This window comes from Phyllobates terribilis, unplaced genomic scaffold (assembly GCF_046119375.1).
Source record: "Phyllobates terribilis strain yellow unplaced genomic scaffold, ASM4611937v1 Scaffold_13__5_contigs__length_258822181, whole genome shotgun sequence".
Classification (NCBI taxonomy): domain Eukaryota; kingdom Metazoa; phylum Chordata; class Amphibia; order Anura; family Dendrobatidae; genus Phyllobates; species Phyllobates terribilis.
Genome location: NW_027362773.1, coordinates 92,812,628 through 92,839,315, shown reverse-complemented (window position 1 = coordinate 92,839,315; position 26,688 = coordinate 92,812,628). Strand labels below are relative to the sequence as shown.

At 49.6% G+C, this 26,688-nt stretch overlaps 1 protein-coding gene across 1 annotated transcript; it reads left to right on the top strand.

The window, feature by feature from the left end:
- The first annotated feature begins 11,165 nt into the window (after positions 1-11,165).
- Positions 11,166-26,682, top strand: LOC141173603 (receptor-type tyrosine-protein phosphatase eta-like). Its single transcript, XM_073657902.1, has 7 exons — positions 11,166-11,439; positions 12,890-13,144; positions 13,285-13,554; positions 19,145-19,420; positions 20,512-20,766; positions 25,685-25,954; positions 26,459-26,682. Exons 1-7 carry the CDS (start codon positions 11,169-11,171, stop codon positions 26,680-26,682), a joined length of 1,821 nt encoding a protein of 606 aa, XP_073514003.1. The 5' UTR covers positions 11,166-11,168.
- Positions 26,683-26,688: the final 6 nt, after the last annotated feature.

The window sequence follows — 26,688 nt, the reverse complement described above, 5'->3', positions numbered from 1 at the left end:
TATATACAAGTTCATGACGCCACCTGTGGTGTCTGGTGAGGATCACCAGCGCTGCGGCAGCCCACTGAGGCCGGTGTTAAGGCAGCTTGCGTGGTATAGCTCCCCACAGGTGGAGCTAGGCCTCAGGGCAGCAGGGATGTAAGGATGCAGAACAGATGGGACCCAGCTGGGTCAGAGCAAGAACAGGGACAGACACGATAGTCACTTCAGTACCTTTTACTGATGGAAGTTCAGGCACATCCCGGAGCACGGTAGGGTGAAGGGTGCATATCAGGATCCTCCCCAGTGAGCGGGTATAGGGCCTCCTGTTTCTTGCCTTCGTGTAGTAAGTTTCTGACCTGCCTGGAGCTAGGCCTAACTTGGTTTCTGTCCTGTCCCGGCTGACTTTGTGGTAGGGCCTTCTCTTGGAGTACACGCTCCCGGCTTGCGGGGCCTCTGTGACTCCTGGCTCTGGTACGTATCAGCTCTTTGGTGATCCTGGGACCTGAAGTCTTCCAGGGGTCTCCGGTTGTCTCTACAGGGGGATATACGGCCCTGTAGACGCGGACCCGGTGTCCGGTATATGCTTTCTGGGGTGAGCTTGTACAGCTCCTCTGCCCCCAATGCTACTCACTCCTCTAGCCTTCGGCCTACTCAGGGCCCTCACTAGGCTATACCCACTAGCGGCAGCTTGCCGTGCTTCTTCTGCCGCTCTTATGGCATCGGCACACCTTAAGCTCTAACTGAGCTCCCTGAATCTAGCTAGCTGGAGCCTCGTGCCCCACTGCTGAACTATTAGCTGAGTTTTCTAAACTAGACTGAGCTCCACTGCAGACTGACCTCTCTCAGGCTTCTCTACTGTAGGAACTCTTCAGAGGAACTGAACTGCCTAGCTCCACCTTCCCTATTTATATCCCTAACGGGCTCCCTCTGGTGGTCTGAGGTGGAAGGTGGAGGTGTGTGTATGCTGCGAGGGCCTCTTGTGGAGGAATCCGTTAATGCACCCTTCTAGGATCTGTGGTACCAAGCGCAGCTGGGCGCCACACAAAGACTGTGGGAGACCCACTCCCCAATAATGGGAATAATATTTTTAAGATGCTGTGCTGTATGGCTCTTGTAAGGGGCATTAAAAGCATCTTGTTAAGCTACTGCGACCTCCACCACTTTTCCGAGGGGCATTAAAAGCGTCTTGTTAAGCTACTGTGACGTCCACCACTTTTCCGAGGGGCATTAAAAGCGTCTTGTTAAGCTACTGCGACCTCCACCACTTTTCCGAGGGGCATTAAAAGCGTCTTGTTAAGTTACTGTGACCTTCACCACTTTTCCGAGGGGCATTAAAAGCGTCTTGTTAAGCTACTGGGACCTCCACCACTTTTCCGACGGGCATTAAAACCGTCGTGTTAAGCTACTGGGACCTCCACGTCTCTTCTGAGGGGCATTAAAAGCGTCTTGTTAAGCTACTGTGACCTCCACCACTTTTCCGAGGGGCATTAAAACCGTCTTGTTAAGCTACTGGGACCTCCACCACTTTTCCGAGGGGCATTAAAACCGTCTTGTTAAGCTACTGGGACCTGCACGTCTCTTCTGAGGGGCATTAAAAGCGTCTTGTTAAACCACTCTGAACTCAACAGCTCTTCCAAGGGGCATTGAAATGTTGTTTTTAATTAACTCTAACCTCCACGACTCTTCGAACGGGCATTGCATTTCCTCCTAATTTTTGGCAGCTTTTGCTTGGAAGGCATAAGCAATTACTATGGGGGACCCACTCCCCAATAATGGGAATAATGTTTGTAATATGCTGTACTGCATGGCTCTTGTAAGGGGCATTGCAAGTTCCTCCGTCCTAATTTTTGGCAGCTTTTGCTTGGAAGGCATAAGCAAAGACTATGGGAGACACACTCCCCAATAATGGGAATAATGTTTGTAATATGCTGTACTGCATGGCTCTTGTAAGGGGCATTGCAAGTTCCTCCTTCCTAATTTTTGGCAGCTTTTGCTTGGAAGGCATAAGCAAAGACTATGGGAGACACGCTCCCCAATAATGGGAATAATGTTTGTAATATGCTGTACTGCATGGCTCTTGTAAGGGGCATTGCAAGTTCCTCTGTCCTAATTTTTGGCAGCTTTTGCTTGGAAGGCATAAGCAAATACTATGGGAGACACACTCCCCAGTAATGGGAATAATGTTTGTAATATGCTGTACTGCATGGCTCTTGTAAGGGGCATTGCAAGTTCCTCCATCCTAATTTTTGGCAGCTTTTGCTTGGAAGGCATAAGCAAAGACTATGGGAGACACACTCCCCAATAATGGGAATAATGTTTTTAAGATGCTGTACTGTATGGCTCTTGTAAGGGGCTTTAAAAACGTCTTGTTAAGCTACTGCGACCTCCACCACTTTTCCGAGGGGCATTAAAACCGTCTTGTTAAGCTACTGTGACCTCCACGTCTCTTCCAAGGGGCATTCAAACCGTCTTGTTAAGCTACTGGGACCTCCACGTCTTTTCCGAGGGGCATTAAAACCGTCTTCTTAAGCCACTCTGAACTCCACAGCTCTTCCAAGGGGCATTGAAATGTTGTTTTTAATTACCTCTAACCTCCACGACTCTTCCAACAGGCATTGCATTTCCTCCTAATTTTAGTCAGCTTTTGCTTTTCAGTGCAAAGGCGAAAACTAAGGGAGACCCACTCCCCAATAATGGGTAGAAGGTTTTTAGTACGCTATAAGCCATGTCTGTTTCAAGGGGCATTGCAATTCCTCATAATTTTTGGAAAGCCTTCCATTCACTGCTTAGGCCAACAGTGTACAGGAGACCCAGTTGCTATAAATGGAAAAAACGGTTTAGTTAGGGCCCTCTGACCTTCATGTCATTTCCAAGGGGCATTGGAGTGCCTGAAAATTTTTGGTAGGCATTGCACTCACTGTATGCCCTATAACTGTGTAACCGAACCGCTCCTTTTGTTACAGAAACATATCCTACAAGACATATGTGGTTGACTGGCCTGATATTGATGTGAATGGTCCCTGTTCCTCCTGCTCTTTCTCCTTTGCCACTACCTCACCCATCATTTATCACCTGAAGCTTTGTTTTAACGGGAGTCATAGAACTGGGATAGTAGCAGGAAAACATCCAGCAATCCTCGGAGGAGGTAGGATATGCGCCAAAACGCTGACCACCTCAGGCCTAGCCGCTACTACATACATGCGCTTGCATTCCAAGAAAACAAAGCAGATGCTAACTTCTATCATCATCATCATGCTCCTCACCTTGGCACTCTCAAGTCCCCTGATGGAGAAGCCAGGGCCCACCGGAGGAGTCTGGTTCTCTGGTGGGCTCGTCCAATGCTGCCCTAAAGCAGGCCGGGCTAAGAAAAGTGTGTGGGGGGAAGTTGACAGGAGAAATAGGGGCGGCTGGGGACCGTGTGTGGACACCCGGCCGCCGGGCGGCTGGGGACTGAGTATGGATACCAGGCCGTCAACGCAGCCAAGACGTGGTGGCCAGATTCCGCCTCCACATGCCTAAAAGGCCCAATTTCAAGTGCAAACAAGCAGTATGGTATTGCAGCCTGGGGGTGGGTGAGTGGCAGGCTGCATACTTGCACTTGCATTGCAAGGAATGGGAGAGGTACAATTGAACACTGCCCTGGGACAAGGACTTGAACGGGGATAGTTGCAAGTCTGCAACGACAGGTGCAGGGTGGGAGGCATCTTCGCATGTACCATGAACAGGGGTTTGGCATGCACACACTACAGCGGAATAGGCTGTCCTTCCCACTAAATGCACTGGGGAGGGCACACGTAATGTTTTGGTATGCGCGCTTAATCTTATGTATAAGGCACACCGGGACAAATAGGGACGGCTGGGGACTGAGTATGGATACCTCGCTTCCAAAGCAGCCATGAGGTAGTGGCCAGCTTCGGCCTCCTCCAAACTAAAATGCCCCATTTCAAGTGCAAGCTAGCAGTATGGCATTGCAGCCTGGGGGTGGGTGGGTGGCAGGCTGCACACTTACGCTTGCATTAAAAGAAAACAAAGCAGATGCTAACTTCTATCATCATCATCATGCTTCTCACCTTGGCACTCTCAACTCCCCTGATGGAGAAGCCAGGGAACACCGGAGGAGTCTGGTTATCTGGTGGGCTCGTTCAATGCTGCCCTAAAGCAGGCCAGGATAAGAAAAGTGTGTGGGGGGAAGTTGACAGGAGAAACAGGGGCAGCTGGGCACCGTTTATGGATACCCGGCTGCCCCCAGGCGGCTGGGGACCTTGTGTGGACACCCGGCCGCGGGGCGGCTGGGGACCGAGTATAGACACCCGGCCGGTCCCTGGCGGCTGGGGACCGAGCGTGAACACCCGGCCGCCGGGCGGCTGGGGACTGAGTATGGATACCAGGCCGTTTACGCAGCCATGACGTGGTGGCCAGATTCCGCCTCCACATGCCTAAAAGGCCCAATTTCAAGTGCAAGCGAGCAAGCAGTATGGTATTGCAGCCTGGGGGTGGGTGGGTGGCAGGCTGCACACTTACACTTGCATTCCAAGAAAACAAAGCAGATGCTAACTTCTATCATCATCATCATCCTCCTCACCTTGGCACTCTCAACTCCCCTGATGGAGAAGCCAGGGCCCACCGGAGGAGTCTGGTTCTCTGGTGGGCTCGTCCAATGCTGCCCTAAAGCAGGCCGGGCTAAGAAAAGTGTGTGGGGGGAAGTTGACAGGAGAAATAGGGGCGGCTGAGGACAGTTTATGGACACCCGGCTGCCCCCAGGCGGCTGGGGACCGTGTGTAGACACCCGGCCGCGGGGCGGCTGGGGACCGAATATTGACATCCGGCCACCCCCTGGCGGCTGGGGACCGAGTGTGGACACCCTGCCGCTGGGCGGCTGGAGACTGAGTATGGATTCCAGGCCGCCAACGCAACCATGACGTAGTGGCCAGATTCCGCATCCACATGCCTAAAAGGCCCAATTTCAAGTGCAAGCAAGCAGTATAGTATTGCAGCCTGCGGGTGGGTGGGTGGTTGGTTGGCTGCATATTTGCGCTTGCACTGCAAGGAATGGGGGAGGTACAATTGAACACTGCCCTGGGACAAGAACTTGCACGGGGATAGTTGCAAGTCTGCATCTTCTGATGCGGCAAGGATGACTTCTGAAGGGCACACTTTTAGGCAGTGACCTGGGTGTCAGAGATGCTTCCAGCGGTCTTTCCCATGCTGTTCCCATGTCTTTTCAGCACTGTATGCATGTGTCACACAGCACATGGCCAGATAAGGTTGTAAAATGTTAAAATGACATTTCCCGGTGAATGCATTTGTCACGGTTGAAAGCAATACAAAAGTGCAAAAACGCATAAAAAATGCTACTTATGAACATAGCCCAAGGTGTGGAGGAGTATTTTTTTGGGGGGTTATTTATTTTACCTTATACACAAGTCTTTACCCTGGAAAGGAACTTCCTTAACATATTTCACAGGAAAGCAGTTTCAGTTTAGTTTTTGAACGTTTTATTGTGAGCCCTTAAAAGTGGCTTAATACCTCTGACCATGTTGTTGACAGCAGTGACCTGGGGGTCAGAAATGCTTCCTGGGGCGATCCCCATGCTGTCCCCATGTCATTTGAGCACTGTCACTATCGTTTTGGGCACTTGCTAGGCTTTTCAAAGACTGTCGGGGGTGCCGCCGCAAAAATGCTCGGGTCTCCCAAATACTAACATTGGGCTCGTTGCTCGGGTCGAGCACCCGAGTATCACAGCGAGCTCGGCCCGAGCTTCGAGCACCCGAGCATTTTAGTGCTCGCTCAACACTAATTATTACAATGCAGTTAACAAAGTGCCGGAGGTAGCTGGTAAGGATCTGGTTGATCCGCTCCACTTGACCATTGGACTGTGGATGATAAGCGAAGGAGAAATCCAGGGTGACATCCAGCAGCTTACACGTAGCTCACCAGAAACGTGAAGTGAACTGAACCCCTCGATCCGACACGATGTGGAGGGGTAGGCCATGGAGACGGAAGATGTGAAGGAAGAAGTCCTTAGCTAGCACTGATGCAGACGGGAGACCAGGCAGAGGGATGAAGTGAGCCATTTTAGAAAAGCGGTCGGCGACCACCCAAATGACTGTACAACCGGCAGAGACAGGGAGATCTGTAATAAAGTCCATGGCAATGTGCTGCCTCGGGGCCGCAGGTACGGGAAGAGGCAGGAGATGACCGGCTGGTAGATGTCTGGGAACTTTGTTGCGGGCACAGGACGAACAGGCTGAGACGAAGTCTACCACATCCTTGCGCAGGGTAGGCCACCAGTAATGCCGGGTGATGAGCAGGAAGGTCTTCTTTTGGCCAGCATGGCCGGCTAGTTTGGATGAATGACCCCCAGCGAAGAACTTTCTCACGATCCGGTACTGCTACAAACGTCTTACCAGGTGGAAGACAAGTCAGATCCAAGTTGGCCACCTTCATCACCTTGGAGGGGTCGATGATGTGCATGGGCTCCTCCTCTTGATCAGAGGACAGGAAGGATCGGGACAAGGCGTCGGCTTTGACATTCTTGTCCGCCGGGCGGAAATGTAGGACGAAGTCGAAGCGGGCAAAGAACAAAGACCACCGGGCCTGACACGGATTGAGTCTTTGGGCATTTTGGAGATATGCCAGATTTTTGTGATCCATATAGATGATCACCGGGTATAGAGCCCCCTCAAGCAGGTAGCGCCACTCCTCCAGCGCCAATTTAACGGCTAACAACTCTCGGTCTCCAATGGAGTAGTTGCGCTCAGACGAGGAGAAGAGTTTGGAGAAGAAGCCGCAGGTTATCATTCTCCCGGATGAAGACTTTTGGGTGAGCACCGCTCCGGCTCCGGAGGAGGAAGCATCAACCTCCAGGTAGAATTGTTTGTTGCAGTCCAGACGGTGTAGTACCGGGGCAGAGGAGAAGGCTTTCTTTAAGGAGAGGAAGGTCTCCTCAGCTTCGGGCGACCATACCTTAGGATTTGCTCCCTTACAGGTGAGCGCAGATATGGGAGCAGTCCGGGAAGAGAAGTGCGGAATGAAGAGACGATAGTAGTTGGCGAAGCCCAGGAACCGCTGTATCGCCTTCAACCCCTCCGGACGGGGCCACTTTAGGACAGCAGAGAGTTTCTCGGGATCCATTCGTAAGCCTGCATGGGAGATAACATAGGAAGAGAGGTCTGCTCAAAGAGGCACTTCTCGTATTTTGCATAGAGGTGGTTCTGCCTGAGCCTAAGCAGGACCTGACGAACATCCCTCTGGTGTGTGGGAAGATCCGGAGAGAAGACCAAGATATCGTCCAGGTATACCACCACGCAGGAGTAAAGAAGATCACGGAAGATGTCGTTGACCAATTCTTGGAAGACAGCGGGGGCATTGCAGAGACCGAAGGGCATGACACGGTATTCATAGTGACCGTCCCGGGTATTGAATGCCGTCTTCCACTCATCTCCTTGACGGATTCGAACCAGGTTATACGCTCCACGTAGATCCAGCTTGGAAAAGATCCTGGCGCCCTTATGGCGATCAAACAACTCGGAGATGAGCAGCAGGGGATATTTGTTTTTTACCGTGATCTGATTGAATCCTCTATAATCAATACAGGGGCGTAGCGAACCATCCTTCTTCTTGACAAAGAAGAATCCGGCTCCAGCCGGGGAGGTAGATTTCTAGATTTCCGGATGAATCCCCTAGCCAGATTCTCCTCAATGCACTCAGACATGGTCCGGGTTTCGGCCGCCGACAATGTGTAAATACGCCCACGGGGTGGAGTGGCGTCAGGTACCAGGTCAATCATATGGCCTATGAGGTGGCAGTGTCTCTGCTTCCTTTTTACTGAAGACATCCGCGTAGGACCAGTAAGGAGCCGGTAGACCGGGTAAATTAGCTGGGGTAGGTGGTGGACGAGTCGGGCGAACCGGAATCAGGCAGGTCTTATGGCAGTCCTGCCCCCACCGGAGTACTTCACCGGATTGCCAGTTCAGCACGGGTTCATGTGTCTGGAGCCAGGGTAGACCTAGCAATAGGGAGTGAGAGAGTCCGGGCAGCACATGGAAGGAGATTTTCTCCGAGTGCAGCATTCCCACCTGCAGGGTTAGGGGATAAGTGACGAGCAGGATGGTCACCGGAAGGAGTCTTCCATCCACGGAGGCGACGGACAATGGTTCAGTCAGAGGTTTGGTGGGAATTCGGTATCTCTCTACCAGGGACTGGGAAATGAGGTTTCCAGCAGCTCCAGAATCCAGATGAGCGATTTCAAAGAGACGGTTCTCTCCCCAGGAGATAGAGACAGACAAAGTCAGGGATGGAGAGGGCCTACTTTTGCCTAGGTCGACCTCTCCGAGCGGTCCTAGACACTGAAGTTTCCCGGCCTCTCCGGGCAGGAACGGATCAGGTGCTCTTTATTGCCACAATCGAAACAACTCGCCTCGGCTCGACGTGACTCTTGGTGAGATTTGACCATCTTGGTCTGGTCGATCTGCATGGGTTCGGGCGAGTGCGCCCTGGGAGTGACTGGTTGAGAGGCAGGTCTCTGGAAAGTAGGAGCGAGGCGGGGGAACTTTCTCTCCCGAGTGGTCTCTTTGGTGCGTTCTTGGAACCGGATGTCAATCCGGGTAGCGAGTGACACCAGGTCATCCAGGGTTGTAGGAATGTCCCGGCCGGCTAGCTCATCCTTAATCCGACCAGAAAGACCCTCCCAGAAGACGGACACCAGAGCCTCGTTATCCCAGGCAAGCTCAGAAGCAAGAGTACGGAACCGTATGGCATATTGGCCCACGGTGAGACTCCCTTGGCGGAGACGTAGCAGAGAGGAGGCTGAAGAGGTTTTTCGCCCTGGTTCACCGAAGACTTTCCGGAAAGAAGCGAGGAATGACGACAGGTCGGACACCAGGGGATCCCCTCTCTCCCACAGGGGATTTAGCCATGCCAGTGCTTCCCCAGTGAGATGGGACATGATGGCCCGGTCGGAGATTAACTGATGTGCCAATAGTTCAAAGTGCAGGGTGCACTGGTTTATGAAACCTCGAGCTAAGGCGGGGTCGCCACCAAAACGAGGAGGTGCAGAAAGCCGGGGATCGGGGCTGGATGCTATGGTATTGGTGGGCAGCGGCGCTGCCGGAGCTGAAGTCGTATGACTCGAGGTGGACGCAGGAGGGACAGGCAGTGTGTCCAGGCGGGAGTTGACACTCCGCAGGAAGTTCAGGATGGTTTCCAGTTGGGATCTCTGACGGGACACCTCCTAGTATAGGTCAGAGAGCGAGGGAGCTTGGGTGCCACCGGGTTCCATGGCCCGAGCAAACTGTTACGGATCCGGGTGGTGGAACCTCTGTGCCGCGGTGCAAGGAGGGACCCAGAGGGGCGTAACTAAGTATCAACTCAGACCGACCCTGGTCATACGGCGGCTAACGACTCCGTGACCAGGGAGGGACCGAGCAGAGGGACCACGTGCTACTCTGGGGATGACCTTGTAACAGAGCAGGTGGCTCCCACGGGTCAGCAGACTGGGACTGACCGGTATAGCGGATGGACACAGCAGGCAGGCAGAAGTCTCTGGATAGTTGACAGGTGGTCACGGCACGTGACGGCAGGGCAGGTTGAAGTCTCTAGGTAACAGACAGGTGGTCACGGCATGTGACAGCAGGAACCTCCAGGTAGGCTGTCAGGTAACAGGCAGGTAACAGGCGAGTGCTCCCAGGTGAGCGGGCTAGCAGGCACGGCAGGTAGCAGGCAGGTAACTGGCAGGTGCTTCCTGGTAAGCAGGCGGGCTTGCCCATAGACAGACTGGCAGGTAGAACGGAAGGCAGACTGTCGGGCTGGAGAGTAGTCAGACTGGCGGACTGGAACAGTAGTCAGGCCGGCAACTGGACCTGAGGGCTGAAGCAGAGGTAAGTATGCTGTGCATCAACTTTTGCTCGGGCACCTCCATTTTGGAGGAGGTGCCTTATATATGGGAGGAACCTCGGCTATTGGCCGGGGACTCCTTAGGACGGCGCACACAGCCCCTTTAAGAGAGAGGGAGCGCGCACGCGCCCTAAGCACAGTGCCTGGGAAGCTGCGCGCGCCGGCAGCAGCAGGAAGAGGAGCGCAGGAGGACGCCGCGCGGGGAGGTGAGAGGAACGGCGTCTCTGCCTAGCAGGGGGCAGAGACGCCGATGCTACAATATTATAGAGATAGAAGTTGCTGACGTCAGGGATATGTGTGTGACATGCAGAAGTAGTGCTGTTGCAGAGTGTGACATGCAGAAGTAGTTGCTTTAAAAGCATTCAGCAACTATTAGAAGTAACACAAGCACAGGAGACAGGAAGTGTTGTGCTCCAGAAGCATCCAGCAACTAGAGGGGTTAACACAGTCACAGGAGAAGGGGAGTGTTTTAGCAGAGCCCCAGGGGGATTGTGGGGAAGTTGTTTACTGTCTGTCTGTAACCAAAGAGAAAGGTGGTGTGTGTGTTCTGTATCTCACAGAAGCACCCCTGCAAGTGAAAAGGATTCAAGTCAGGAGTGAAGCTAAGCACAGGTTAGGTATAGTTCCTGAACTAACAGTGCAGAGTATTGTCAGACAGAAAGATAAGGACTGGAAGAAATGGTGTCACAGGGATCATCTCCCTCAGCAAACCCTCCCCCCTCCTCCATCTCACTGTGCTGTAAAGAATGCTATGTTCATTAATGTGCCTTTGCATTAGAACTGTGCTGTCCTGTACTACTGGGAAGACTGTGAACTGCTGTGCTGCTAATGAAACTGTACTGTTTGTCACTGGAGCCTGTTGCTCATAAGACTTAACTTGCACTGGCTGTGCGGCTTCTTATTAAATGCTACTGTTCTACCGTTTATGAGGACTCTTGTCAAGTGTGTCTGGTCAGCAAGTGAAACAACCGACGTACCTGTGCCTGAGGGTCAGTACCCCTGTGTGCCTGAGAGAAGCTGCAGCACATGGTCTATGGTCGCCCTGAGTAACGGTTCCTCCATGATTCCAAAGAATTCATGTAACCTGTCTCGCTCCTATCTAAACCGTGCGGCGTGCGTGTAACATGTGGTTTTCTATGATTTGTGCTAAAAATATTTTCAAAAGGAAATATTTTTCGATGTGTACAGTATGATTTCTGGATGTACAACTGGGGAGACACAGTTAGACATATAAATATTAGTCATGTCTAATACTTGACAAATGTAATAATTTTTTTTTTATTACAGAGCCAATGTCAGTGAAATCTCTGCAGATCGGCGCTGTGACCTCATATTCTGTGTCTCTGACGTGGAGTAAACCTGATGAGTATCAGACGTCTTACAGCTACAGAGTCCAGACCAATGTCACCTCATCAGCCACAATGATAAATAATACAATAGTGACAAGTGAATCAGCGACAATAATGAATCTGACACCGGGGGAAACATATACATTCCTGGTCTATACAAGAGCTGCAGATAACATCACTGAGTCTGACGCGGTGTCTAATACGACCTGCACAGGTGAGGACAGGGAGGATGAGCTAGGAATTTTTTTAAACAATTTTAGACTTAATGACGGACGGTACATTGTGATGAAATTGCTCAATATTCTCCTACTGATGAAAAAGTAGCAAATGTGAATTTGTGATGCTGGCAATGACACTAGCAAAGAAAAGTAGTAAAATAGCTGAGTGTGCATGTGTATGGGGGAGCAGGAGGAAAAGCTGCTGGACAGATATTATGTAGGGTGTACGGCCTAATAATGAAAAAATATATATATTGTGGAAGTGAAGAATAATATTTCTCATTACTGACTGATGTAAATCACTAATAATACATTTTTTATACTTATTGCTCAATTCACTGCATAGGAAACATGTGAATGTGGCACTCCAGGGGTCCGTTTGCCACAGTGGCATTGCCTCCCTCACCAGAGGTGATGCCATGCCTGGAAGCAAGCAGGGATCCCCTAGTCAGGGATACTAAACATGCAACACTTTCCTGGCTCCAGACCAGCAAGGGGAGCCACTCCCCTTGGCAACTGGGATCTGGGGGCTGGGTTAGTTAGTCTTAATGTGAGGAGTTGAAGCGAGGACGTTGAGGAGAGAGGAGATGGGGACTGGAGCTGCGCGGCAGCTCACCCCAGAAGAACCAACACAGAAGAACCGGACACCGGAGTCCGAGGCTGTGGGGCACCGAAGGCCCAGCAGTAGAAACCGGAGGGCAGGAGACAGCAGGTCTCCTGGCCACATCAGACACCCGGAGGCTCAGCAGCACCGCAGGGTCCAGCACCGCCACGTGGGAGTGACGCGCCAGCAAGGCCCGAGCATCCTGCCATACGGGTGAGCACAGAAACGCCACACTCAGGGACGAGGGCCACTGCACAGCTACAAGCAGCAGGGCCAAAGAGTTTAGTGGAAAGGGAAGGCCTCCAACTTCACCTGGCAAGGAGGATTCTTTACTTGCTTCCAGGCTGCCCGGACTTCCACTTCTAGCCAGTACTCTAGTCCCGGCTTGTTTAATCAGCACCAGTAAAGACCCTGGGACTGCACTTCCTTGTCTCTGTGTTTCTTGCTGCGCCATCAACCCCTGCACTACAACTCCCAGCACAACCTGCAATATCTACACTGCCCTGGAGCTAGCTCTTCCTGTGGAGAGCCACACCATCCCTGCTGCAGTAACATCAGCTTCAGAGGACGGCTAGACAGCGGCGGCTCCCTTTAGCCGCAATCCACAGGTGGCGTCACGAACTCTATAAAAACTCTATAAATCCCTTATGTATAATCCCTTTTATTGACCGGACCGGGTCACCGTCACTGTGACATTCCCCAGCATCCACCGGCCCGCCACCGGGTACCCCACGACCCAGGGGGCGCGTCATAAGTGTCGTACTACCACAGGCCGATTACTGATATTATATCAGAGGTATCTGCTGTATAACTAATCCGTCTGTAATTTATATTGTTCTCAGTTCCTGGACAAGTCTCCACCATCACCATAAATAATTACCAGTCAGTCAATGTTCTTGGAGCCTCATGGACAAAACCATCAGGAAAAGTGGATAATTATACAGTCAGTCTAACAGGAGCCATCACTAACACAACACAAACTACGAGTCCACAAGTGAATTTCACAGGATTACTACCAGGCAGAGAATATAATGTCACTGTACAGACAGTCAGTGGGAGCTGCAGCCAGACATCTGCTCCAGTGACAGAGGCCACATGTGAGTGTCATCAGGATCTGCTCAGTGATGGCTCTTTATAACCCTCATATCACCATTCTCCTCTGTTACCAGCACTTTTACCTTATTATACAGATGCTGGACATGTTCTCACCCCTCTATATTTCTGTCTTTTTCTGCAGATCCAACACCACCTGGAACATTATCCTTTATCACAATTACAACCAAGAACCTGACATTATCCTGGTTGGAGCCAGTAAATATGGCCGGTGTGAATAAGACATATAATATAAGCTATGGAATATCTCCATCAACTAATTTATCTGTGACAAGTCTCACAACAAATGTCACCCTCCAGAGCCTGATATCTGGGAGTAATTACTCCATAACTGTGGTCACAGTCGGGGTCCGGGGGTATCAGAGTTCTCCGGTCACCACATCTGTCTATACAAGTAGGTTTTTCCATTAGTGTTTTTAATGCCTGGAATTTTTTTTTTAAAGAAATGCCATACAAGGCGACCTTGGAACCTGCCATAAATGCCTGATAAGTACAGATTCTAGTTAGGACCCTCACCTACATGGACAACAGGGTTTTGTCTCCTTTTGTTGACTGCTGACTTTGCATTCTCTATACAATTTAATGGAGCGGTGGCCTCCCTAATGTGCAGCCGTCTTTATTGAATTGTAATATAATGTTATAAATGCTAAAGATTGGAAATTAATGGAAAAAGAAATTGAGAGTTGATGTTAAAACCAAACATCCCAAAAAGTATTTTCATTGGTTTCTCAGTGTAATTTGCACCATTATATTCTGGGTGGGATATACTGACTCTCATGTACCTGAAGAACAGTTGCTCTAGACAACTAGAATCAGGGGCGGACACAGACTGTAGTGGGCCCCTGTGCAAGAAATTTTGCCCCCCCCCCTGCCCTTCATAAGGCAACAAAGTTATGTAAACATAACCCCCCCATGTGCATCTCTCACCCCCCCATGTGCATCTCTCACCCCCCCATGTGCAACTCTCATCCCCCCATGTGCATCTCTCATCCCCACCAGTGCATCTCTCATCCCCCCCATGTGCATCTCTCATCCCCCCCATGTGCAACTCTCATCCCCCCATGTGCATCTCTCATCCCCACTAGTGCATCTCTCATCCCCCCATGTGCATCTCTCATCCCCCCCAGTGCATCTCTCATCCCCCCCATGTGCATCTCTCATCCCCCCCATGTGCATCTCTCATCCCCCCTATGTGCATCTCTCATCCCCCTGTGCAGCTCTCACCCCCCCTGTGCAGCTCTCATCCCCCCCATGTGCATCACTCATCCCCCCCATGTGCATCTCTCATCCCCCCCATGTGCATCTCTCATCCCCCCCATGTGCATCTCTCATCCCCCCATGTGCATCTCTCATCCCCCCATGTGCATCTCTCATCCCCCCGTGCATCTCTCATCCCCCCCCGTGCATCTCTGATTCCTCCCACTCCTAGTTAATTAATTGTATTTTAAAAAAATAAAACTTGTTATACTTACCCCCATGCGATCCCTGCAGAATCCTGGCGCTCGTCCACGTCGCTGCCACCAGGTTCTCCTGACGTTCGGCTATGTGACGGCGCCACATACATAGCCAGCAGCTTTTGTTTTGGCCAAAAGATTTTTAAAGCCGCCACCACGATAAGGTAGACTCTTCTGGCCGGGCCCTACTCTAACCTATTAAAATTTTCTTAAAATATCCAATACTCTTTTTAGATATATTTTTATTTAGTTTTCTTTAAGGGAATGTGTCATATACATTTTTTTTTAAAATGACCAATAATATCACATACAGGGAATACCGCCACACCATGACCAGACCACATATTACCACAACATAGTGACCGAATAATACCACACAGAAGGGAGAAAAACTGCCACACCATGACCAGACCACATATTACCACCACATTACTAATATTACCACCACATTACTAATATTACCATAAGTGTCATTATACACGGGAGCTCTATACATGGTATGTATAATGTAAGTGTCCAGGTAATCTAATGATCACCAGTGACATTATACACAAGAGCTCTGCATATAGTGTCAGTGTACAGGTAATACAGTGATCACCAGTGACATTATACACAGGAGCTCTGTATATAGTGTACAGGTAATACAGTGATCACCAGTGACATTATACACAGGAGCCCGGTACATAGTATATAGTGTAAGTGTACATGTAATACACTGACTCACTGGTGACGTCTCTAGGTGAAGTCCTTCAGCTACGCTTTTCTCCTTCATCCAGCACAGACCGCCATCACGTCTTCCAGCCAGGACTCGTCTCTGCATAAAATAACACAGTTATCTAGAGCACATTCCCCAACTTCTACATTACGCAGCTGAATACAGACGTGCATCCACCATCAATATATGGTTAGTTATTATGCAACCTACCATTCCAAATATAAATTGTAATCCACCATGGTGCCCCCATTAACTGTAAATAGGCACTTAATATATCATTTAATTAGAACCTCTACTCTTTCCGCCAATTTGTTACCAGTTACACTCCTGCATCCGCAACGCCCCCTACTCTATACTTCCTGCTCCCCGCATTCATTATTTACATGCACCCCCTGCCCCAATTCATTATATCATGTCCATGCTCTCCCCACCCCATCATCATTTATCATTTACTCTCCCCCACCCCACATTCATTATGTGCAGCTCATTATCCCCCTACTCCCAATTCCCCCATGTGCAGCTCATTTTCTCCCAATTCCCCCATATGCAGCTCTCACCCCCCCATGTGCAGCTCTCAAACCCCCCCATGTGCAGCTCTCACCCCCCCCATGTGCAGCTCTCATCTCCCCCCATGTGCAGCTCTCATCTCCCCCCATGTGCACATCTCTCATCCCCCTCCCCCACATGTGCACATCTCTCATCCCCCTCCCCCACATGTGCACCTCTCTCATCCCCCTCCCCCACATGTGCACCTCTCTCATCCCCCTCCCCCACATGTGCACCGCTCTCATCCCCCTCCCCCACATGTGCATCTCTCATCCCCCTCCCCCACATGTGCACCTCTCTCATCCCCCTCCCCCACATGTGCACCTCTCTCATCCCCCTCCCCCACATGTGCACCTCTCTCATCCCCCTCCCCCACATGTGCACCTCTCTCATCCCCCTCCCCCACATGTGCACCTCTCTCATCCCCCTCCCCCACATGTGCACCTCTCTTATCCCCCTCCACCACATGTGCACCTCTCTCATCCCCCTCCCCCACATGTGCACCTCTCTCATCCCCCTCCCCCACATGTGCACCTCTCTCATCCCCCTCCCCCACATGTGCACCTCTCTCATCCCCCTCCCCCACATGTGCACCTCTCTCATCCCCCTCCCCCACATGTGCACCTCTCTTATCCCCCTCCACCACATGTGCACCTCTCTCATCCCCCTCCCCCACATGTGCACCTCTCTCATCCCCCTCCCCCACATGTGCACCTCTCTCATCCCCCTCCCCCACATGTGCACCTCTCTCATCCCCCTCTTCCACATGTGCACCTCTCTCATCCCCCTCCCCCACATGTGCACCTCTCTCATCCCCCTCCCCCACATGTGCACCTCTCTCATCCCCCTCCCCCACATGTGCACCTCTCTCATCCCCCTCTCCCACATGTGCACCTCTCTCATCCCCCTCCCCCACATGTGCACCTCTCTCATCCCCCTCCCCCACATGTGCACCTCTCTCACCCCCCTCCCCCACATGTGCACCTCTCTCATCCCCCTCCCCCACATGTGCACCTCTCTCATCCCCCTCCCCCACATGTGCATCTCTCATCTTCCATTCCCCCACTCCTAGTTAATTGTATTTAAAAAAAAATAAAACTTGTTATACTTACCCCCATGCGATCCCTGCAGAATCCTGGCGCTCGTCCAAATCGCTGACACCAGGTTCTCCTGACTTCTGGCCATGTGACGGCACCGTCACATGACCGGAGGTCAGGGGAATCATGAAGGCGCTGCCGCAGCAGCGCAGCGCAGCGCTGAGATGTCCCGGCGCTTAGCATGGGGCCGGGGGCCCGATGAGGAGAGAGACGCACAAGAGGGGGGCCCCCCACCAGGGCTCCGAGGGGGCCCCTACCGTCCGGGCCCCATACTGGAGTCAGGGCAGTCATGCCCTGATGGCGGCCCTGCTGGAGGCTGGAGGGGCCCCCTCTCCCTCGGGTCCCCCGTTCAATGAACGGGCTGCACGGGCAGTAGTTCCGCCCCTGACTAGAATATCATCAACCAAAGCTCCAGACAAATATAAAATCTCACATTGTTCCTGTGATGAATCGGCACCTCACCACCCCACCTGACGCCACTATTACATCAGAAGGATCACATGATACTGTCTCTCCACTTGCACCAACGTGACGTTCTGCACCCTCTGGGACACGTAAGGTCGGCTTGGCACAGTTTTACACAGACACCCCCTATCCACACGTGCCCACCGAGGCACTGGGAGTGAGAGAATGTGGCCTACGTAGTCACTGACAGGGCACCACACTCGCTCACACCCCTGCCAGGCTGAGAGGCCTCTTTCACTAGTCCCAGTGAAACAGAACCTTATCAGACCAGTAGATCCGCCACCAGTTCCTCGTTCGATATAAGCCCAGTCTGTTAACGGGAATTATATCGAGCCAGAAACCAGCCCCGGTAACATGGAAAGTTAAACTGAGAAACGGACGTGTGGATTCGCGGTTCGAGATAAAAGAGCAGCGCAAGGTTAAATTATATATTTAATGGTCTTAAGGGCACACTAGACAATACACTATATGCACAATGGTTATACATCTATAATGGTCAGATATGCAAATACAAGAGTGGTAAGACAAAAAATATAAGCAGATGGATCATATCAATTACTGGTGTGATGTCCGACCATGTGTGTGCTGGGCCTCAGGGGGCATGAGCTTCCAGACGGTTCCTAGGTCCTTCACAGCACGCTACTCGATGTGACCCCCCGTTCGAAGTGGACCGCATGAATCAGAGAGAGAGAGACAGCATATGACCTTACACTAGCTTTTATCTCCTTTGGGTAACTCCCCTCCTGCCCTCTGGGCTGAACCTAAGTCCCATCCCTGTGCCTCTGGCAGCTAATAACTCCAAAACTTTAGATGGGTCATAACTCCTTAATGAACGGTCCTAGGGAGGTGGTTCTGGTGCCATCGGATTCACCAGGGCCCCTGCTACGAGTTGAGATCAAACACAGCTTCGCTTCCTGCTTCCTACAAGATGTTCTACCTATTTCCCTTGCCCTGGGTGCTAGAACGGATCGAGACCCTGGAAGGCGCTTGGTCCGGTCTGGGAATCTCGGAACTATACACGATGTATGGCTAGGACGTATAGTATCTTCATAACTCCTTATGGAATTATGTTTCTGGAATGTTCTGCAACTACAGCAGGACTCTATATTGCAAGCAAGCCTTTGTCCTGCTCTGAGATGGTCAAGGTTTAAGATCTGTCACTCACAGCTTTTTAGGCTGGGCCCCCTGCTGAGCTCAGTTTCCTGTCAGTGCTGGACAGAGAGAGAGGTTTTATAATCCCAAGTCAAACAGGATACAAATGATTGACATGAAAGTATACCTCCAATATTTTTCACAGTTCCCGAACCCAGATGTGACGTGTGTGATGTACTGTCCCCCTCAGACCTGTCATTGTTCATTTATTAAAGACCATTAAGAGCGATAGCCATAAAGGATTGCACATGGCTGCAGTCTTATAAATATAGCACCTTACACGTCAGTTGTATGTGATATTATAGCTCTGCCCAATTCATGTTAAAGGAACTCGGATGCGTTACCAGACACAACCCATGGACAGGAGTAGCGCTGGTTTTAGAAGAATGGGGCCAGGTATTTCTATTCCAGACAGCCAATGTTAATATCTGATGGGGCTACAGTCTGCTCTTCTAGCTCAGATTTTTTGTGTAATGGTTACCTATTAGATAATACTACATGCTGCCTTTCATTTTGTGTCCGTACTCATTCTCTGTACATTTTTTTTAATTTCAGAACCGATATCAGTGAAATCCCTGCAGATCGGCGCTGTGACCTCATATTCTGTGTCCCTGACCTGGAGTAAACCTGATGAGTATCAGACGTCTTACAGCTACAGAGTCCAGACCAATGTCACCTCATCAGCCACAATGATAAATAATACAATAGTGACAAGTGAATCAGCGACAATAATGAATCTGACACTGGGGGAAACATATATATTCCTGGTCTATACAAGAGCTGCTGATAACAGCACTGAATCCGACCCGGTGTCTAATACGACCTGCACAGGTGAGTGTAGTGGCAATCAGTAATAAGTGATTTACAAGTCACTGACTGTAAAGCTGCTGATACAAGATGTGATACAGACATTATATAAACCCTCCCCGCACTCCTGTAATGATCCTCTCACAAAGGAATAGGACTAAGAGTTAATAGTTGTCTGCACTGAGCACCAAATATGATCATCTCCAGACCGTAAACTCTACGATTCCAGAAAAGTATTTTTTTTTTATAGTAAACTTGTATTTCTTTAATCATTTGTTGTCTTTTTTTATAACCTAATTGGTAAATGAAGCTTTTTTTGTTTTAAATATCCACAATACAAGAAGTTAAATCCCTACTCCCCATGAACACCCATTTGGCACATATATCATGTGCTGAGAACCTATAGAAACATTTATTTCATCCCATGCGGATCCCATAGGGTACAAGTTGTACTTCTTTTATCTGAGACATTACATCTTTAGTAGTAGAAGTCACCCGTCTGCTCTAATTACATAAATCTTGGATAACATAATTGCTTCTCAAGAACTGGAGACTTTGTCCTCGAATGTCAGACGTATAACAGGTCTGTCACTTCATTACTGACTGGGGAGAGGCTGAATGAAGGGTCCTTTAATGGGAACAGTGACAAAAATATAAAAGAAAACTCAAACTATAAACCACAATGTGTGAAAAAGGACGATAGAAGACTGTATACGACAGCGATAGGTGGAAACTACAGCTAAAAGAATAAAGACCTTACCCATAACAGGAGGCTTAGTCTGGGGGTCATTATTATGTAACGATTATAAACTCCCCATTACAAACTGCTTAGTGTCCTTATTAATATCTGTGATTATTCCTGGATTATAGTTTATTAATAAACCACTATATGAGGTAAAGAAGAACACAATCTCATTATTGATCTTTATAACCCAATAATGATACATTTTTTAAATAGCTACTTATCCTTTATATACTAATATAACAATTTTCTAATATACATATTAGTCGTATTAAAAACATGTAATTGTTCTGCTGCCACAGGCCGATTACTGATATTATACCAGAAGTATCTGCTGTATAACTGACCTGACTGTGATTTATATTGTTCTCAGTTCCTGGACAAGTTTCCACCATCACCATAAATAGTTACCAATCAGTCAATGTTCTTGGAGCCTCATGGACAAAACCATCAGGAAAAGTGGATAATTTTACAGTCAGTCTAACAGGAGCCATCACTAACACAACACAAACTACGAGTCCACAAGTGAATTTCACAGGATTACTACCAGGCAGAGAATATAATGTCACTGTACAGACAGTCAGTGGGAGCTGCAGCCAGACATCTGCTCCAGGGACAGAGGCCACATGTGAGTATCATCAGGATCTGCTCAGTGATGGCTCTTTATAACCCTCATATCACCATTCTCCTCCGTTACCGGCACTTTTACCTTATTGTTAGTGAGCACTAAAATGCTTGGGTACTCGTTGCTTGGGTCGAGCAAATTGGGATGCTCTGGTGCTCGACCCGAGCAACGAGCCCAATGTAAGTCTATAGGAAACTCGAGCATTTTTCAGGCGGCTCCCCTCGGCGGTCTGCAGAAGGCCTAAAAATTTCCAAAATCGATGGGAACAGTGCTAAAATGACATGGGGACAGCATGGGGAAGACCACTGGAAGCATTTCTGACTCCCAGGTCACTGCTGTCAACAACGTTGTTAGAGGTATTACGCCACTTTTACGGACTCACAATAAAACATACAAAAACTAACCCAAAATAGATTTTCCTGGGAAATATGTTAAGGAACATCCTTTCCAGGGCAATGACTTCTATACAAGACAAAATAAATATACAAAAGCCAAAATGCTCCTGCACACCTTGGGCTATGTTCACACATAATGTTTTTGTACTTTTGCATTGCTTACAACCAAGACACGTGCATTCATTGGGAAATGTCATTTTAACATTATACAACCTTATCTGGCCATGTGGTGTGTGACACATCATCAGACACATCCTGTTTCATATATGAAGGAGGGACTCTGAAAGTCACAAAGCCTATTTTTATATGGCCATCAGGCGGCCTTTACTATTCTTAAAGGCTCAGCAGTCGACCCTCGCTATTGTTAGAGAGCCATCAGCCGGCTATGCTTTGTTGTTCCCATTATTAACGAGTGGGTCTCCTATACTGTTATTGTGTATGCAGTGACTGCAAGGGCTGCCAAAAATCTGAGGCACTCCAATGCCCCTTTCAAGAGACGTAGAGGTCAGAGAGCCTCCTGAAGACAATGTTCCCATTATTAGAAAGTGGGTCTCCCATAGTGTTTGCCTATGCAGTGAATACAAAAGCTGCCAAAATTTGGAGGCACTCCAATGCTCCTTGGAAGAGACATAGAGGTCGGAGAGCCTCCTGAAAATAATGTCCCATTATTAAAAAGTGGGTCTCCCATAGTGTTTGCCTATGCAGTGAATGCAAAAGCTGCCAAAAATTTGGAGGAACCCCAATGCCCCTTGCAAGACATGTAGAAGAGGTGATATGGTAGATATGGTGGTGAATGCTATGGTGATGGAGGAGGACAAGAGCAAATAGATAAGATCAGGAAGCGCATACCCATGTCTGGGTGTGAAGACAGAGGTGCATGGGAATAGAATTAGACCTCCCAAAAAAAGATACTGCATTTGAGTTTAGGTTACGCTGCCATCATTCGGTGGTGTTGAGAAGTCTGGCCCAATCCAGCCCTTGTTCATTTTTATAAGAGTCAGCCTGTCAACATTTTCAGTTGACAGGCGGATGCGCCTATCTGTTATAATTCCACCAGCGGCACTAAAAACCCGCTCTGATAAAACGCTAGCGGCAGTGCAGGCCAGGACCTCCAAGGTGTAGAGAACCAGTTCATTCCACGTATCCAGCTTGGATACCCAGTAATTATAAGGCACAGAGGAATCACAGAGGATGTTGGTACGGTCGGCAAGGTACTCCCTCACCATCTTCCCAAACTTTGAACTCCTTGTGAGAGTACCTCAGGGCCTGTGTGATGGGAGGGTCTGAGAAAACTGTCCCAGAACTTTGACAGTGTTCCCCTGCCTCTGCTGGATTGGAGTTGTGTCTCTCTCGCCTGTACTCCTTGGTTGTCCAACGAACTGTGACCTCTGCCACCAGCGTTTTCAGATGGGATTTTTTTTAATAATTCTGCAACTAGGGCCTTCTGGTACTACCCCATTTTAGTAGACATGTCCACCTCGGGAATAAGAGATAGAAAGTTCTCCTTGTAGTGTGGGTCTAGAAGTGTCACCAACCAGTAATGACTGTCACCCAAAATTTGGAGAACTCGAGGGTCACGGGAAAGACAGTGTAACATAAACTCAGCCATGCGTGCCAGACTGCTAACAGGCAAGACTTCCATGTCCTCACCAAGAGGATGACTGATCATGCTCTCCTCCTCCTCCTCCCTGTCCTCATGCCTTCCATGCTGAACAGACGGTATGACAGTTGTGTAGGTAGTACCGTCTATAGCGCATGAACCTAGCTCCTCCTCCTCCTCTTCCTCATTGTCACCCAATCCACGTTGGGATGAGATGAAGCTGGGCTGTGTGTAATCACCCTGTATTGTTCCTTTCTCCATCTCATCGTGCTCCGCCTGCAATGCATCCTCTTTGATCGTGAGCAGAGAGCGTTTCAGAAGACAGAGAAGCGGGATGGTGACGCTAATTATGGCATCATCGCTGCTCACCATCTTGGTGGAGTTCTCAAAGTTTTGGAGGATGGTACATATGCCTGACATCCATGTCCACTCCTGAGGTCTTATGTGTGGATTCTTAACTGAATACCGACGGCCTTGTTGATGCTGGTACTCAACAACTGCCCTCTTCTGCTCACAAATCCAACACGTGGGGACATCACACACCAGTCGGTGAGCCAGAAGCTGCAAACACTGCTGAAACATGGCAAGGGCGGCGGAAGCTGTAGGTGACTTTCTAAAATGGGCACACAGGCGGCGTACTTTGACAAGCAGATCCAGCAGATCTGGCAGCTCCGGGTAGGTTTTGAGAAACCACTGAACCACGAGGTTAAGCACATGGGCCAGGCATGATACATGTGTGAGCTCGTCTCGACTCAGAGCTGCCACCAGGTTCCGAACATTGTCACACACGACCATGCCTAGCTGTAGGTTCAGAGGTGTCAGCCTCAGATCTGCCTGCTCTTCCAGAGCTGTCCACAACTCTTCAGCATTGTGTGGTTTGTCACCTAAGCATATTAGCTTCAGCACAGCCTGTTGCCGCTTGGCCGAGGCAGTGCTGCAGTGCTTCCAGCTTGCGACTGATGTGGTCATTTTGGAGATGGATGCTGAAGAGGAGGAGGAGAAGGAGGTGCAGGAGCTGTAGAATGTGGGGGCAACCCTGATTGACCCAGTGCCCGCAATCCTAAGCGTTGGGAGGACGTGTTCCATCCCAAGGTGCGACTGGGTCCCGGCTTCCACTATGTTAACCCAGTGTGCCGTCAGAGAGATGTACCGTCCCTGCCCACAAGCACTTGTCCATGTGTTCGTGGTTAGGTGGACTTTCCCAGTAACTGCATTGTTGAGGGCACGGCTAATATTGTGGGACACATGCTTGTGTAATGCGGGGACGGCACACCAGGAGAAATAGTGGCAGCTGGGGACTGAGTACCGAGGGACGGCCACCGCCATCAGGTTGCGGAAAGTTTCCATCTCCACGAGCCTAAAAGGCAACATTTCGAGCGCAAGCAGTCGCAACATGTGTGAATTTAGTAGTGAGGCCTGTAGGGCGTTGGCTGCGTATTTGCGCTTGCATTCCAAGGACTGGGGTAGGGACAACTGAAAGCGGCGCTGGGACAAGGACGCGGACGTGCTTGCTGATGGTGCTACTTGAGAGTGTGCAACGACAGGTGCAGGGCAGGAGGCATCTCGCATGCACCATGGACAGAGGACTGGCTTGCACGCACAACAGCGGAAGAAGCAGTGGTGCCACCTGCAGACACTGTTCCTGGACACTGGGATTCGGCCCACTTAGTCGGGTGCTTTGCTGCCATGTGCCTGATCATGCTGGTGGTGGTCAGGCTGGTAGTTTTGCTACCCCTGCTGATGCTGGCCTGGCAGGTGATGCAAATGGCCTTTTTGGGGTTATCGGCAGAGTCTTTAAAAAACAACCAGACTCGGGAAGACCAAACAGTTGTACTGGCAACTTCCGTCGTGTTGATATTACGAGGAACGGTTGCCCGCCTTCTGTCTGCGGCCACCACACTGCTTCTTCCTGCCTGTTGTGGTGCTACGCCTCCCTCCCCCTGGGTTCTGCTGTCCTCGCTCTGTATGTCCCCCTGCCAGGTTGGGTCAGTTACTATATCATCCACCACGTCGTCTTCCACTTCCGCACCCTGCTCCTCCTCCTGACTTTCTGGCAATTGTGTCTCATCATCGTCCACCTCTTGTGACAGTTTTCCACCGTCGCCTCCGTGTGACCGTGGCTGCTCAAATATTTTGGCATCGCTGCAAGCGATCTCCTCTTGCCCCACTTCAAGTGGACCGGGCGAGAGGCCCGAATCTATAAACGGAAAAGTGAACAGTACAAATGGCTGGAATTGAACTGCAGTGATATGTGATACGTGTGACGGAAAACCACAGTTTTAAATAGCTGGCCTGTAGGTAACTATTTTTAACAGCGACCTCGTGTCAATAACTTCGCTGACACACTGCAACAAAATTTCAATAGAGGCCAGAAATGGCAGAATTTTCAGCGCAATTATATGTGATCCGTGTGACGGACAAACCACAGTTTTAAATAGATGGATTTCTAGCGCTGTAATATGGAAAGGACCTGGCTGTATTCTGCAGTGCCAACAAGCAAATTGAGCAGAAAATGGTGTTCTCTGGATTGCTTTTTAAGCAAAAAATCAGGATTAAGATCCAAAAAACACTTGCCTGATTCCAGAGTAGACTGACGAGCATGGGGGCGCCAGGTCTGATATAGACCTGATGACGCTGTGCGGCCAGCCAATCACTGTATTGCCACAACCAACATGGCTGCGGCATTACAGTGAGTGGCAGGCAATCCCTGCATGTTCACTGGCTCTCTAAAGAGCACCAAACATGCAGGGAGGGGACCCGAGCTCCCGATGAGCAACCCCGGAAATACTCGGCGAGTGCTGAGCATCTCGAGTCGTGAGATGCTCGGGCGAGCACCGAACAGTAGCGAGCATGCTCGCTCATCACTACTTATTATACAGATGCTGGATACGTCCTCATCTCTTTTTATTTTTCTATTTTTCTGCAGATCCAACACCACCTGGAACGTTATCCTTTATCACAATTACAGCAAATAACATGACATTATCCTGGCTGGAGCCAATAAATATGGCCGGTGTGAATAAGTCATATAATATAAGCTATGGGATATCTCCATCAACTAATATATCTGTGACAAGTCTCACAACAAATGTCACCCTCCAGAGCCTGATATCTGGGAGTAATTACTCCATAACTGTGGTCACAGTCGGGGTCCGGGCGTATCAGAGTTCTCCTGTAACTACATCTGTCTATACAAGTAGGTGATTTTTCCATTACACAAGAGTTACCAGAATGTGAGTGGCAATAAAATAACCAATTAAATATATTATTCAGTTAATGATATATATTTCTATTTTCATAGATTTGAACAGAGAAAAAACATTTATATATATATTTTTAAAAGACATAGGTCACAGGCTAGGCTTCAAGGGAGTACAAAGATGTCAGTGATGTCTACCTTCAGTGGTTCTGGGTGTCTGCCATGATAACCCAGAACAGGTGGGGCCCCAGAAGCATTGCTCCACTAATGATTGCTTCACTAAATGCCGCTGGTCGTGCTAGCTGTTAGGGGCAGGTGTCGGCTGTATAGCAGAGCTGGCACCCGCAGTATATGGAGCGGCCTCTGCTCCTGAACACTCTCCATACCCCTGCAATTGGTGAAGAAATATGTTATAAATAGTATAAAAACAGTAATACAGTATTGTCTATTATACAGAGACTCAATCTAATTTGTGCAATTTTATTGGTGATCTTTCCACAGCTTTGCCAGATCAAACTACCAATATTCAGACCGGTCTGTCTACATCCAGTGGCTCAATGCACATTACGTTCTCGCCTTTTGACAGTTCAAATGGAGTCATTGTAGCACATGGTGTCATAATAACAACAAAGATGAATGGTAAGAACCAGAATATGGATAAATGCCCAGCATCTGTAGAGTCTGTACTAGAAAATGTAAATGATGGCAGGAATAGGCAATACTGATTTATC

Excerpts from the sequence above, each read along its gene's own strand:
- LOC141173603 (XM_073657902.1), top strand. The coding sequence starts at position 11,169 with ATGTCAGTGAAATCTCTGCAGATCGGCGCTGTGACCTCATATTCTGTG. Across the intron at positions 19,421-20,511 it reads GTCTAATACGACCTGCACAG|TTCCTGGACAAGTTTCCACC; the intron begins GTGAGTGTAGTG and ends TATTGTTCTCAG. Across the intron at positions 25,955-26,458 it reads AACTACATCTGTCTATACAA|CTTTGCCAGATCAAACTACC; the intron begins GTAGGTGATTTT and ends ATCTTTCCACAG.